This window comes from Lagopus leucura, unplaced genomic scaffold (assembly GCF_019238085.1).
Source record: "Lagopus leucura isolate 7727_CA_CO unplaced genomic scaffold, USGS_WTPT01 Super-Scaffold_100083, whole genome shotgun sequence".
Lineage (NCBI taxonomy): Eukaryota > Metazoa > Chordata > Aves > Galliformes > Phasianidae > Lagopus > Lagopus leucura.
The window spans coordinates 66,075-78,943 of NW_024962318.1; the positions used below are offsets into that span (position 1 = coordinate 66,075).

General features: G+C 61.9%; 1 protein-coding gene across 2 annotated transcripts; it reads left to right on the top strand.

The window, feature by feature from the left end:
• Positions 1-4,864: 4,864 nt before the first annotated feature.
• On the top strand, positions 4,865-12,166 carry VSTM2L (V-set and transmembrane domain containing 2 like). 2 transcript variants are annotated; one of them, XM_042887421.1, is made up of 4 exons: positions 4,865-4,973; positions 9,849-10,018; positions 10,365-10,418; positions 11,438-12,166. In XM_042887421.1, exons 1-4 carry the CDS (start codon positions 4,865-4,867, stop codon positions 11,708-11,710), a joined length of 606 nt encoding a protein of 201 aa, XP_042743355.1. In that variant the 3' UTR covers positions 11,711-12,166. The 2 variants fall into 2 exon arrangements, with proteins under 2 accessions (XP_042743355.1, XP_042743356.1); XM_042887422.1 differs by having other exon boundaries at positions 10,368-10,418.
• The last annotated feature ends 703 nt before the right edge of the window (positions 12,167-12,869 follow it).

The following is a 12,869-nucleotide window of genomic DNA, read 5'->3' on the forward strand; positions in this document are numbered from 1 at the left end:
TGTAGGGCAGCTTAGGACTTTTTTCCTTCAAATCAGACTGCTGTGACCAGAGCGTGAAGGAACACAACCATCTGCTTGCTGGAGGAGTGGCAAGGAGTGTGATACCAGCCAGGGAGCTGCGCCAGTGTGAGATGGGGAGGCAGAGGGCTTGGGTCTGTGTGCAGTTTGGCTGCTCCTCAGTGCACTGCCAGAGCAGCAGCCGCTGGGCCTCATCTGTGTGCGCTCTACAAAAGTCAGCCTTCTGAATCTGGAAGTGGGAGTCCAACTTCCTGCAGCAGCAGAGCCTGAAAAGCCCCACCAGCACCAGGGGGGCAGCGGGGGGAGGATGGAGTGATGTGAGTGATGGCAGCCTGCAGCTCGTTTCTGTGCTGCCCTTGCTGCCCTTGCAATGTAATCCCAGATGTTGGCCTGCCAGGTCCCACCGCTCCCCGAGCAGCAGCTCCCAGGATGAGAAGTGCCTGACACTATTTGCCTGCATCTTTTTTTTTTTTTCCTTCTGCTAAAGTTAATGACTGTCATCACAAAACATCGCTGCTCCAGCAAGCTGGGCCCTGCCTAATTTAGGGAGATTTGCATGCTGGCAGCATTCATTTTTTATCTCCAAGAAAAATGCATTGTCAGGGAAGCTTAAAGGCTGCCTTCAATCATGACTGTAGCAGGCACTGCTGGCCCGGGTGGCATCAAATGCTGTTATTCAGGGGATCAGCATGGAAATAGTGGCTCCAGCAGCCACGGGGAGCTGCAGAACACATTTTTGGTGCCGAACTCGTTTGAATTCTTCATTTCTTTTTCATTCCTTATTTTTTAAAGTAATTTTCACCCCTCACCTCTTCCTTAAAAAGGTTGGTTTGTTGTTTTTTTTCCTTCTACCCTTCAGCTTTGTTCAGTTTCTGACTTTGCACGACTCCTGGGGTTCCTCCCTCCCATGCAGCGTTGTGTGTGGCTGAGCTGCTGCCTTCCCTGCTGGAAGGCACTCTGGTGTTGTGCCACCATACCTGAAAGGCAGAGGAGAAGAGAAGGGAGGTGAGGAGGCGCTTCTGAGGCAGAACAGGAGGGACTTAGCAAAAGTGAAGTGACGTGGAAAAGTGGGGGACGTACCTTGGGTGAGGAAAAAGTGGGGAGCTGTTGAAAATAGTCATGAAGGTGCCTGAGTGCCCGATGAGGTTGTGGGGTTTGCTTTTGGCTTGGATGTCAGCACGCTGTGAGTGCCATCACTCTGTGTCTGCCCGTGTCAGCCTGGCTCGCAGGCTGTGCAGGACTGTGGCTGCTTCTCCCCTCGCTGCTCTGCTGGGTTCTGCTTTCAGAAAGCTCCTTTCCCTTCCCCTCAGTGTTTTCCATTCCAGATGCATTAGCTGAGTTACTTAATATGGAGGCTAGACTGGAAATAATTCCCTGCTCTAATGGCCGGGCTGCCAGCTCTCCAGCACTGCTGGAGGAAGTGAGGCTGCCGTGGAGCTCCTGCTTTGCAAGGCAGTGTTTCTGTCACTGCTTTTTTCCCCCTTTTTGCCATTTGTCAGCTCTTCAATCCACCCCACCTGAGCCTGTGGATGGCTCACAGGAGTCAGTGTGCTCCACCAGGTTTCTGCAGAACAGACAATAAATTATTCTCCCTATCTCCATCGTGGTTAAGAGGCACAGACCCCCTGTGCACACATTGGGATCCTCTGCTGGGCAGTCTCTGTATGCCGACTTCTTGCTCTGCCTGCTTGTAAACCCAGGCCCCTGTAAGGCAAAGCCCCACACGTGGGCTGCACCTCAGGCACGCAGGACTGAGGCTGGGTTGGCTCACAGCAGGGGAACAGGCACGGGATGGAGGCAGCAGAGCATGAGGGCAGGGAGCCCCATCTGCACCGCACCTCTCGTTGGGCCGTGTTTTCTTGTCTCTGATTGTAAACAGATTTGACTAAAGAGGTAAATTAGAAGTTAATTAGAAAGAACATGATTGATGAGGCACTCTGCAAGTTTCCTACCGCCCTGTCCGTGCTCAGGAAGGAAGGAGAGGGGGGGGGATTCTGCAGCATCACCTTCACCCCCGCCCTGCGCAGCGCTGTGGTACCCAGCAGTGGCACCGAGCCCCAGCCCACAGCCCTGCTCCTCCCCTGGGCTCCAGGTGGGGGAGGAAACAGGAGGCACTGAATTGAGGAGATGCTGTCAGAACTGGGCAGTGAGCCTTCAGCAGCACAAGTAAAAGTCACTGAAGATACTTGTTTCATTTCTAGCTTCTTGTATCTAAGATTAATGAAGTAAATAGCAAGGAGGGGGGAAAGGGGGTCTTATTTCTTCCTGCACGTTTAATACTTTGGTCCTTACAGCAGTGGTCTGGGAGCGCTGCAGCAATGATTGACACCCATGACGGCACTGCTGTGCACTGGGAGCCCACGGTGGCTCTGCAGAGGAGGAAGGAGTTAATGGGCTGGAAATGAGCGTGAATTGTTCTCGAAAGTAATAATTCTTGCCAAGTGATTTTCTTCTGCCTTTGCTGCCTGGGGTGACGGTGCCTGGTGTGGGGCTCCCCTTGGGTTGGGAGCTGTGTCCTGTGCCCCCCCCTGCTGCCCTCGTGCCTTTAAGGTCTGCGCTCCTCCAGCACGTGCTGTCTGCAGCTCATCGCCTGCCGGCCGCTTTGTGGAGGAGGAGGTTGTGATTTGGGGTGTCGGTGGCATTGTTTTCCTGCAGCGCACGCAGACCTTTGCGAATAATCTAATAATGCAGGGCTGTCAAACTTCAGCAGCGGAAGGGAATCCTTTTATACGAGGATTGCCAAGTCTCCGAGCGAGCATCAGCACCGCGCTCGTACGGATGCTGAAGGGCGTTTGTTCCGTTTGTTCTGCCCACCAGCGAGACGAACGGCCCCATCTGCTCCCCCAGCAGGCAGCCCTCAGTGGGGCTGAGCCCCAGCCTGGGAGGCACCGCTCCTCGTGCTGCTCCTCTCCGCTCCGATCCGTGCGAGGTGTGGGGCGCTGCTCCCCCTCAGCGCCTGCCTGGTGCTGCGGCGCTGGTGGCGGATGGCACCCGGAGCCGGGGTGGGTGGCCGGGCCGTGCAGAGCGGAACCAACGGCGTCCGCCAAATGAAACAGCGAGCGGAAAGGCTGGCAGGAGCGGAGATAAGAAACGCTTCATCCTCCAGAGCGAGGCCCTGGGCGTGCTCCTCTGAAGCAGGAGCCCTGCGCGGGTTGCCGGCTGCGTTGGAGGCTCGGCGTGGGCAGATAAGGGCTCTTTGTGCAGCATCCCCCCACCGGGCAGCTGCCGGCTCTGCTCCCGGCTGCGGAGTGAGCGGCCGTCCCCGGTGTGTGGGGCTCGGTGGGGCTGCGCGGCAGCGATAGCGGGCAGCATCTGCTCTGGCCCTGATAGCTGATGAATTAAAATTGAGGAGGAAAATGAAACCTTCCACTTGTGCACGAGATACGAGGACGCGCGGCTCTTCCTTTCTGCACGGCCGCCTCGTTGTCAGCTCCTCACCCCGCTGCAGCTGCAGGAATTGGCTGGAATTGGGGCTTCATTCGGCTCTGCATACGGAGACGTTCCCAGCTCCGGGAGAAATCGATGTTCTCCTTGCTTCCTCGGGGCGTGATTTAAGTGTGTGCGATGACAGGAGGGGAAGGGGAGCAGAGGGGGGTCAGTAGGTAGCCTTGGTTGTGCTGGGGGCGCCAGGACAGCCGCATCCCATGGCTCTCCTGAGGCGGTTTGGTGCTTCGTGGAGCCGTGGGGGCAGCGCTGTGGCACGGGGGGACCTGGCAGGGGTTGAGGTGGGTCCCACGGTGGGGTTGTGTGTGTGAGCCCCCAGCGCTGCACACCGAGCCCCCCATCCACGCAGCAGCCGCTGCCCCGGCCCATCCATCACCTCGCTCTTTCCCTCTTTCCCCCAGCGTGTAACTCTAGAGGGAGTAATGAACTCGAGCAGAGATCAATGCTGTCTGTTCTGCTCTTACGTGGGCTTTATTTTGACACGCGGAAAGCACCGCAGCGCACAGAACTTTTTTTCGTTTTGTTTTACAACCGCTGCTTTATGGTGGCGGCTGAGCGGCTTCGGGGCTCTGCTGCGTCCCCCGGGCCCTCCGTGCAGGGCCGGGATGGGAAAATCGACCGCGGCACTGCCCGAGGATCCTCGCGAGGGAGCGAGGAGTGTTGTGTTTCCATTGCATTTTCAAGTCCAGTGTAAAGAATCTCTTTGCAGCCAGCATCTGTCATCTCGGTGCAGGGAACACCTGAACGATCTGATTGCCGCTGTTTATCGCGGAGGAAATATCCTTCAGATGGCTTCGCTCCCCGCGTGCGGCTGTGCCCCCCTCCCAGAGCGGTGCGGGGCTGAGGCTGCGGGGCCGCCGCCTTCGGGCTCTTCGCGTTCTGAACGTTTCAGCACAGGAACGCGAACGGCGCAGGCGGTGCCGGGCCGACCCGGTGCAGCCCCGGGGTGCGGGCTCAGCAGCGGGCGGAGGGGCGAGAAGCAGGGGGGGGTCCGGGGGTCGCCGCGGCGGTCCACGGGGGGGGGACGGAGCCGGGCGGGGGGTTCGGGAGAGCGAACGGTGCCGGCGATCGCGGCCCTTCCCGCTGCCGCCGGGCGCCGTCCCGATGCCGGGGATCGCCGTGACCCCGCGTTCCGCTCCGCGCTCGCTCAGCCCCGCCCCGCCCCGCGCACTTTAAGAATGAACCGTGGGAAAAAAAACTTTGGGGGTGTGCGCGGGTCGGGATCCCTCCGCCGGGCGGGGGAGGCTCCGGGCTGAGCCGCTGCACCGCCTCGGCGAGCGGCGCCCTCCGCAAAGCGAGGGAAGAGCTCCGCAGCGCGGCGGCGCCGGGACCGCGGCGCAGCCCCGGGGACGCGGCTCGGCCCGGCGGCGCCGCCGCTCCCCCCCGGGACGGAGGCGGCACGATGGGCGCCCTGGGCCTGGCCGTGGGGATTTTCCATTACCTGGGGCTCTACCTGCAGCTCGGCGCCGCCTCCCGGCCCCCCCCGTGGGACGCCCCGGCGGAGGGCAGCGGTGAGCGCGAGCACCGGGCGGGCACCGGGGATGGGGACGGTTGCGGGGCGGGGGATGGCCGGCGGGTGGGGCGCGCCCGGGGATCGGTCCCGGCGGTGCGGCTGCCCGGGGCGCGGCGGAGCGCGACCGAACGGCGGCGGCGGCGGAGGCGGAGGGGTCCCGGGGGCCGCGGCGGGGCCGGGTTTCGGCAGCACGGAGCGCTCCGTCGCGGCGGCGGCTCCGCGGAGCGAGGGCGGAGGATCGGGGCTGCGCTCCGCCGCTCCTTTCACTCGGCCTTCGCCGCCGGGCGCGGTGCAGCCCCGTCTGCATCCCGCGCTCCGCCGCACGCCTCTCGCAGCGGGAGCGCCGTCTCCCCTCGAGGCTCCTTCCGTCCCCTCGCGTTATCCGTCCCCGCGGATCCGCCGGAGGAGCGCCCGGAGGACGGCGCCGGGATCTCCGTGGGATCGCGGCATCACGGAAGCGGGCGCTGCCCCGCGCCGCGGGGGGCTGAGACCCCAACCGACCGCGGATGCTCGGGGCCGTCGGGGGTCCCTCCCGGCCCGGGGAGCCGCTGGTGGGGCCGGGCTGGGGCCGGAGCCGGCCCTGGGGGAGGATCTGTCCCCTCTCCGTGGGATGAAGGCGAAGGGCTGCGGCCCGTGGGCTGGGTGAGGTGGGTGAGCGGCATGCGGGTCCCGCACCGCACCGCTCAGAAATTCAGCAATCGTTAAAAAAAAGCGATGAAATGGTGTCCGTGAAGGAGAAAGGACCGAGGGGAGGGTCGTGGAGGTGGGGAGCGCACCTCGGAGCCCCGTTACGGCTTTGGGCTGCGAGCGATTCCGCAGCGACTCCCTTAATCACAACAGAAACCTTTATTAACGGTACTGAAAAGCAGTGAGTAAGTGGGTCATGGATAATAAGCCATCCGTGTTCAGTAGGTGAATACCAATTCGAGGAGAGCCGTGTGCCGTATCAATCGCCGCTCGGCAGGAGGGAGGCGGATGGGTCCCCGCCACCGGGGGCTGCGATCGCTCCCTGCGGCCTCTCGGCTCCCCCTGAGCTCCGGGCGCCACCCGGGGGGTGTCAGCGCTGGGCTCGGCCCGGGCGCAGGCGGTGCAGGAGGGGCTGAGCGAAGGCTCCGTGGCCCCGGGGCAGCGCGCTTTGCCCGGTGGTGATTCCGGCCCCGAGCCGCTCGGTAAGCAGCGCGCGTTGCGGGCGGGAGAGCCCCGTCTCCTTCCCTGCATCATTTGCAAGCGGTAGCGGCTCCCATCAATAACCGCTGGCTGAATGGCTGAGGGCTGCGGGAGCGCCGGCCCGGCTCCCCGGGGTGCTGCCCCGCTCCTTTGTCTCACACGCCAATGATTATTCTATCAATTACTTTCATAAACACTTTGCATTGTGCCGGATTTTTTCATGCTTCCTGGTGGGAATTCTCCATCCGATGTGTTTTTCCTGCTGCTGCTCGTGCAGTCATTCAGCACAATTACTTCTGACACCTCTCCTCATCAAATGTCTGCGCGTTCCTTTCCCTTGAAGAAGGCTGGCAGGCGACGGCCAGGCGCTGGGAATTACTACGTTAGGACGCCGACGGCTGATTTTAAGCTGAGCCAACGGTGCCAGGAGGTGGGGCTGCGAATGGGACCCCCTCAGGGCCGGGGGCTTCGCTGCTGCCGGGGCTGTGCTGGGGACATTGGGCACCGCCTCTGTGTCGGCTGCTTTGGGCTCCGTGCACGACTGTGGATCCCACATCCCCTCCCTGCACACTTTCGCCTCGGCCCCACTGGCAGCTCCCCACTGCAGCGCTTGTGCTGAGGGACCCCCGGGTGGATCCTGCTGTGCTGTGCTCTCCTCAGTGGGGAAATCGCCCCGTAACAGACGGATGCATTCCAGGAGTGCATGATGTGTGCAGGACGGGCCGCCAGATGCTGCCGGGGTCCCTCCAGGAGCCACAGGACCAGGCCCATTTTTTAATTCTTTTTTTGCCACTTCTACTATCAAATAACTGCTCCTCCTTGTTCCCTTTGGAAGCAAAGTGCTACGGCCAGAGCTTCAGCCCCACACGGCTGCTGTGGGAGCAAGGAGCTCCAATGCCAGGTGGGAGTGGGGCTGCAATGGCAGAAATCCCCCCAGGTTCTGGGTTGGCTCGGCCTGAAGGCACTGCGAGCTCTGCAGGACGGCGATGGCAGAGGTGCAGCAATGCCCTGCAGCAGTGAAGCCCCGGTGCTGCAGGGCTGGGCCAGACACGGCCGTGCAGCGGGAAGAAGTCTCACTTCATGGCCATGGCTGAGGCTGGGGGGCTCTGGGGTCTCTGGGCGGGTGCAGCGGTCATTGCATGGTGTTGGTTCCTCGCTGTTTGGGTGACCCAGGGGTGGCCGTTGCTGCTTGTAGAGTTGTCAGGAGGAGATTTGGTGGGTGGGAGCAGGAGGGCGGTTTCACCCTGCAGTGTGGGGCAGCACCTGGCTCTGCTCGGGGACACCGCTGCACCACAGCCCCTGCAGCTGTCGGTCCCACTGAGGTTGGGGTCGGTCGTCACCGGGGTGCTGACACAGAGCGGGGGACACACAGCTGTGTGCCCTCCTGTGCTGCCCTTCCTGCGCTCTGCTGCGGGGTTTTGGGGAGGGGGGAGAGGGGTGCAGGAGGCAGGGGCAGGATGAGCAGAGCGCGTGGCCCTGCTGGCAATTAGTGCTCGGAGTGTCTTGACTCACCCAGCCATAATAAACCGTGAATTATGACTTGGAGCTTTATGAAGAGAAAGGATCAGCCACACTTGATCGCTGCCCGAAACACAATAGCAGAGCTTGGGAGGGGGGTGAGGGGGGCAGCGGCTCTCACAGCAGCCGTGCATGCCCTGCATTCCCCCCACCCCCTGTGCCCCGCACCCTGCCGCACCCTCGGGGCCACTTCTCCCCCTCCACAAACCCCTTTTCCCCCTCTCTTTGCCCTCTGTGCTTTGCACTGGGGGACAGATGGGGGGTGATGGTGCCCAGACCCCCACGTGGGGGCTCAGGAGGTGTCTGTGGGCTCTCCTTGCAGGCCCAGCCCAGCTCAGGGGCTGCAGAACAGAGCTGCAGCCATCAGGCCCAAATCTTCATCCGTCGGCCCCAGATCTCCATCCCTGAGCCCCACACCCTGCAGGGCTGGAGCAGGGCTGGGTTTATCCCCAGCGTTGGCAGTTCAGTGGTGCGATGGGGGCCGCTCTGTTTCAGAGGGGTAAATAATTCACGAAGCGAGCTGGTGCACTAACACAGTAATTAATATGCTTTTGCCAATGTCCAATACATATTTAATCGCCCTTCGGTGCGTGTTTACACAAACAGCACAGCAGTGTCAGCCACAGCACTGCCAGCACTGAAGGTCTGGGGTCTGCAGCTCCTCTGCCCCTGCACGGCCCTGAGCACCGGGATGCGCGCTGCTGTGAGCGCCGGGCTTGGGGCTGCGGGCCCTGAGAGGAGCCCTGAGCTGCTTCCAGGCACTGGTGTGGCCGTGGCCATGGGGCAGGGGGCTGTGGGGGCTGTAGGGGCTGTGGGGGCCGATCCTGCCCAACGGTGGGGGGGCAGCAGCCGCTCTGTCTGCGGTTTATGAGCGCACGGAGCCGTCCCAGCAGGCGTTTTCAATTCCGTTTATCTGTGTTTCCCCATTGAGTTCATTTTATTTCCCCTGATTTTTGTTTCCTGGAAGATTTATCGATCCTGATTTGCTCAGTTTATGACAGGTAGCGGCCATAAAGCAGCAGAGCCGTGGGCCCTGCAGCCCCCCCTCCCTCCGTCTGTGAGGACACGGTGCAATGTCAGGGACAGGGATGGGCTGGGGACTGAGGGGGGCTGCCCCATTGCAACACCCTGTAGTGCCATAGCTCCAACAAGCCCTGCAAGCTGCTTGTTGGCTGGGGAAGGGGACGGGGATGGGGTTGGGATGGGGATGGGGATGCACCTTGCACCGTGCCATTACAGCAGGGCCTGTGGGGTGATGGGGAGAGCAGCGCCGGGGTGGCAGAACTGGGGCTGCTGTGGGGTTTGCTCACGAAGGACCTTCCTGCTCCCAGCCCACTGCTGGAAGTCGGAGTGTGGAGGGACGCACCTCTGCCACTGCCGTGCAGGGATGGAGGGACTGCAGCTGCAGTGCTGAGCCCACACGGGGCACAGGCAGCTCCCACACCGCGTTCCTCCGTTCCCTGCTAAGATGGATTAAAGGAAAGCTATAAGTCTATAGGATTGCCACGCGTCCGGGGGGACGGAGCGATATTAGAGGCATTAACTTTTCTGTCATGCTGATAATAAGCCGTGTTCTGATGGGATCAGGCTCGGTAAGGAGCCCCAGGGCTGCTCGATGCTCAGGGAGTTCTGTGTGGGCACCGTGGGACTGAATGGCTGCCGGAGCCACAGCAGCCCCTGGTGGGGACAGATCCTTCCTGGGCCCGGGTGTGGAGCTGTGCTGGGGGTCTCAGCACTGCCACAACTCCAAGCAGTGCCTGTGGGGAGGGGGCACAGCACCTTGCCAGCCCTGGGTGCCCCATGCCCACATCGTGCTGTGGCTGCTCCGTCTCCCAGTGACCCCCGCAGTGAGACCAATATGCAGAGGAACGCTGATCTCTCCAGAGGAGATGAAAAGAATTCTAATTACATCTCTGAACAATATTTGTTTTGAGAGAGGAAAGCAAACCATATGGCATGTGGGAGACTGTTTGGGGGCCGCATTAAACAAGGATTTGTTTTTCATTTATGCTCCGATTTCGGCGGGGATGCGATCGCGCTGCGTTCATTCATCGCCCCTTCGGGTCCTGAGCCGGGGCAGAGGGGCTCGGGGGGTCCCAGAGGCGGGGGGCACAGGGATGGGGGGCACAGGTTGGGGCTCTGGGCACGGCACATCCACGGTGCCCGCAGCCCCGCTCTGCCCACACAGCGCTGTTCACGGAGACCCCGCACGATGTGACGGCGCAGGCAGGTGAGGATGTGGAGATGGCGTGCTCCTTCCGCGGCAGCGGCTCCCCGTCGTACTCCCTTGAGATCCAGTGGTGGTACGTCCGCACCCACAAGGACTGGACAGACAAACAGACGTGGGCTTCTGGCCAGGTAACGCCGCTGCCGGCGCTGGGGGGGGGGGGACGCACATCGCGCGGCCTTCCGTTCTTCCCCCCATTTCCATGTCTATCGGCCTTGGCAGACGGCTGTCTCCGTTTCCCTTTCTGTTTGCACGGAGATAAGGGCCCAATAAAAGGAGGGCGGCTTTCGGTATCTTAATGAGCCCTCATTATTGTGCGTTTGGCAGAGCTGTGTGGGCTCTGCCATGTGCTGAGGCCACTGGGGTCACTCCTGGCCCCGCTCCCATCCCGGCTTCTCGTGGGGTGGGAATCGGCCGACGGTTCCCCGTTCCAGCCCAACTGATATCCTCCCTTCTCCCCCCATCCCTCTCTCCCAGCAGCTAAAAGCATCACAGCAGGAGGAGGCTGGGAAGGACGCAACAAAAATCAGCGTGAGTTCCAATCGCGGCTCTGATGAGGTCTGTGCCTGGGGGCACCGCAGCCCCCAACGCCTGCACCCACTGCACGGAACGCGGGGGGCTGCTGCACCCAGGGGCTTCTTTCTGTCCCCATCGCCCCAACCTGGGCAGCGCGGGGCCCAGCAGTGCCACACTGGGTGCCATCCTTTGGGGAGAGCGGTCGGGTTTCCTCCCCGGTGCTCCCGATCCAGTTGTGCTCATGGGATCAGAATGAGGAGACACCAATCAGTTCAATTAAACACGTGCTGCTGGCTGTGTGCTGCTGCCTGGCCCTGCTGCGTCATCCCAGCAAAAGGGCAAAAAGGTGTTGGGCGGCGCCGAGCCCAACCTGCACCATGTGGGCACTGCTGTCCCTCCTCATCAGTGGGGATTAGCACATGTAAATTCCATTGCTGGTAATGAACGCCCCGGGGAGACAATATCCCCTTTGATCGATTCTCCGCGTGGCTTCCTGAGCTCTGAGGCCCATTTGTCACTTTCCTCCTGATGGACCACGCAACACTCCCAGAATTAATGCCTGGAGCCCAGCGGGCACCCGCAGCATCCCTCCCTGTGCTGGAGGAGCCCTGCACCGTGATGCTGGACCCCCCAGCCCTCTCTGCTCCCATTCCATGGGCACTTGTGGCTCTTTGGCAGCAGCTCTGGCCCCGTTTCCAAACACGAAGCCCTCAGCCAACACACATGGCGGCGAGTAGAAAAACGGCCCGTGCCGTCCCGTGTGATTACAGGGAACGGAGCCGGGGGCCTCGGGGCGGGCCATCAATCTGATTTATTGACCCAACCCCACGGCAGCCGCGGCGCTGGCTGGTGAATAAGTCTTAAATTTCATTGGGCGATAAATACCGCGAGCGAATCAATTTGGTAGAAAAGCTAATTAGCGGCGCGGCCGAGCGTCCGTCTCAGCCGGCGCAAAACTCCGAGCAGCAGCGAGGGATTGGGGCCGGGGGTCCCCAAGGGGCCGCGGGGGGTCCTGACGCCGCGCTCCGCCGCAGGTGGTGAAGGTGGTCGGCAGCAACATCTCGCACAAACTGCGGCTGTCGCGGGTGAAGCCGGCGGATGAAGGCACGTACGAGTGCCGCGTCATCGATACCAGCGAGGGCTCGGCGCGGCAGCACAAGGTGAAGGCGTATCTGCGCGTGGAGGCGGCGCGCGGCGCCGGGCATCCCCAGGACACGCAGCCACCCGGCCCGCATCTGCATCACCACCAGCACAAGGCCGGCAGGGAGCTCAGGAAGCGCGCGGCCGACGCCTCCTGCGTGCTGTAGGACTGCTGCTGCCCCACGGACTGACCTCGACGCTGGGCTCTCCCCCCCCGCTCCGGTTTGCCCCTCCCGGCTTCGCGCCCCCCCCTCTGCTCCCCTTCGTGCTTTGCAGAACGGTCCCCATCCGCACCCCAAGTAGGAGGCCCCGTTTAGTTGCTTGGTTCCCTTTCACCCCACTTCACAGCCCATCTGTCATCCCAGCGGCCATTTTAGGGACTGTATATACTGCCTTCTCCCCTGCTTGCCCCACAGCTGCCCCAGTGTGCCGAGGCCTGAGCCCAGTGCAGGAAGGACGGTGTGTGTGGGGGGGTCTCACTGCCACCCCACTGCCCGCACCCTGGGACCCCACCATGGGGCACCGCCGCTGGGGAGGGGGCTGCAGAGGGAAGAGGGCCTGGGGTCCTATTGCCCTCGCACCCCCCTCTCAGCCTGCACCACCTGCAGCTAATAAAGCTCCTTAACGAATCCTGCAGGCGTCTCTGTCCTTGGAGGGGCTGGGGGGGATAAAAAGGAGCACAGCACAGCTGAGCCTTGCTGGGGCTGCTGTGCACTGTGGGACCGGGAGCAGCAGAGGGGTTGGGGTGGGCGCAGGTGCAGAAGGCATTTGGGTGGGCTCTGCCCTGTGGTCTGGAGGAGCTCTTTCCTGCTTTTTGTTGGCAAAGCTCAAAGCTCGGCTCTGCTGCTGTTTATTAAGCCGTGGAGCTCCATTTCCCTCTCGGTGTGCTGATATTAAACAATTTGTCATGCACTGAAGAAACAGAAGCCTGGTGTCAGCAGCACCGGGGGCATGCAGCTGGAGTTGGGGGCTTCACCATGGACAGGAGATGTGATCGCATCGAGTGAGCAGCACAGCAGCCCATAAATACAGCGGCACTTTGTCGGGGCAGAAATGTGTGCAGCCCCAGCCGTGGGGCTCTGCTGGAAGCTCTGCTCCACCACGGGCAGCAGTGGCTCTGCTCATCTCTGCGCGTCGTGCTCGGCTGCTCCCCGCCAGGGAATGCATGTCAGGGTGGGAGGGGAGGATCAGCCAGCGGGTAATAAGCGTCTGCAGGAGGAGAGGGAAGAGCTGGGGCTGCGCTGAGGAGAGGAGCAGGCTGCAAATCACCTCAAACGGCGAGCAAACAAATGGCTGTTTGGCGTGGCAATTTGCAAAACCTAGAGG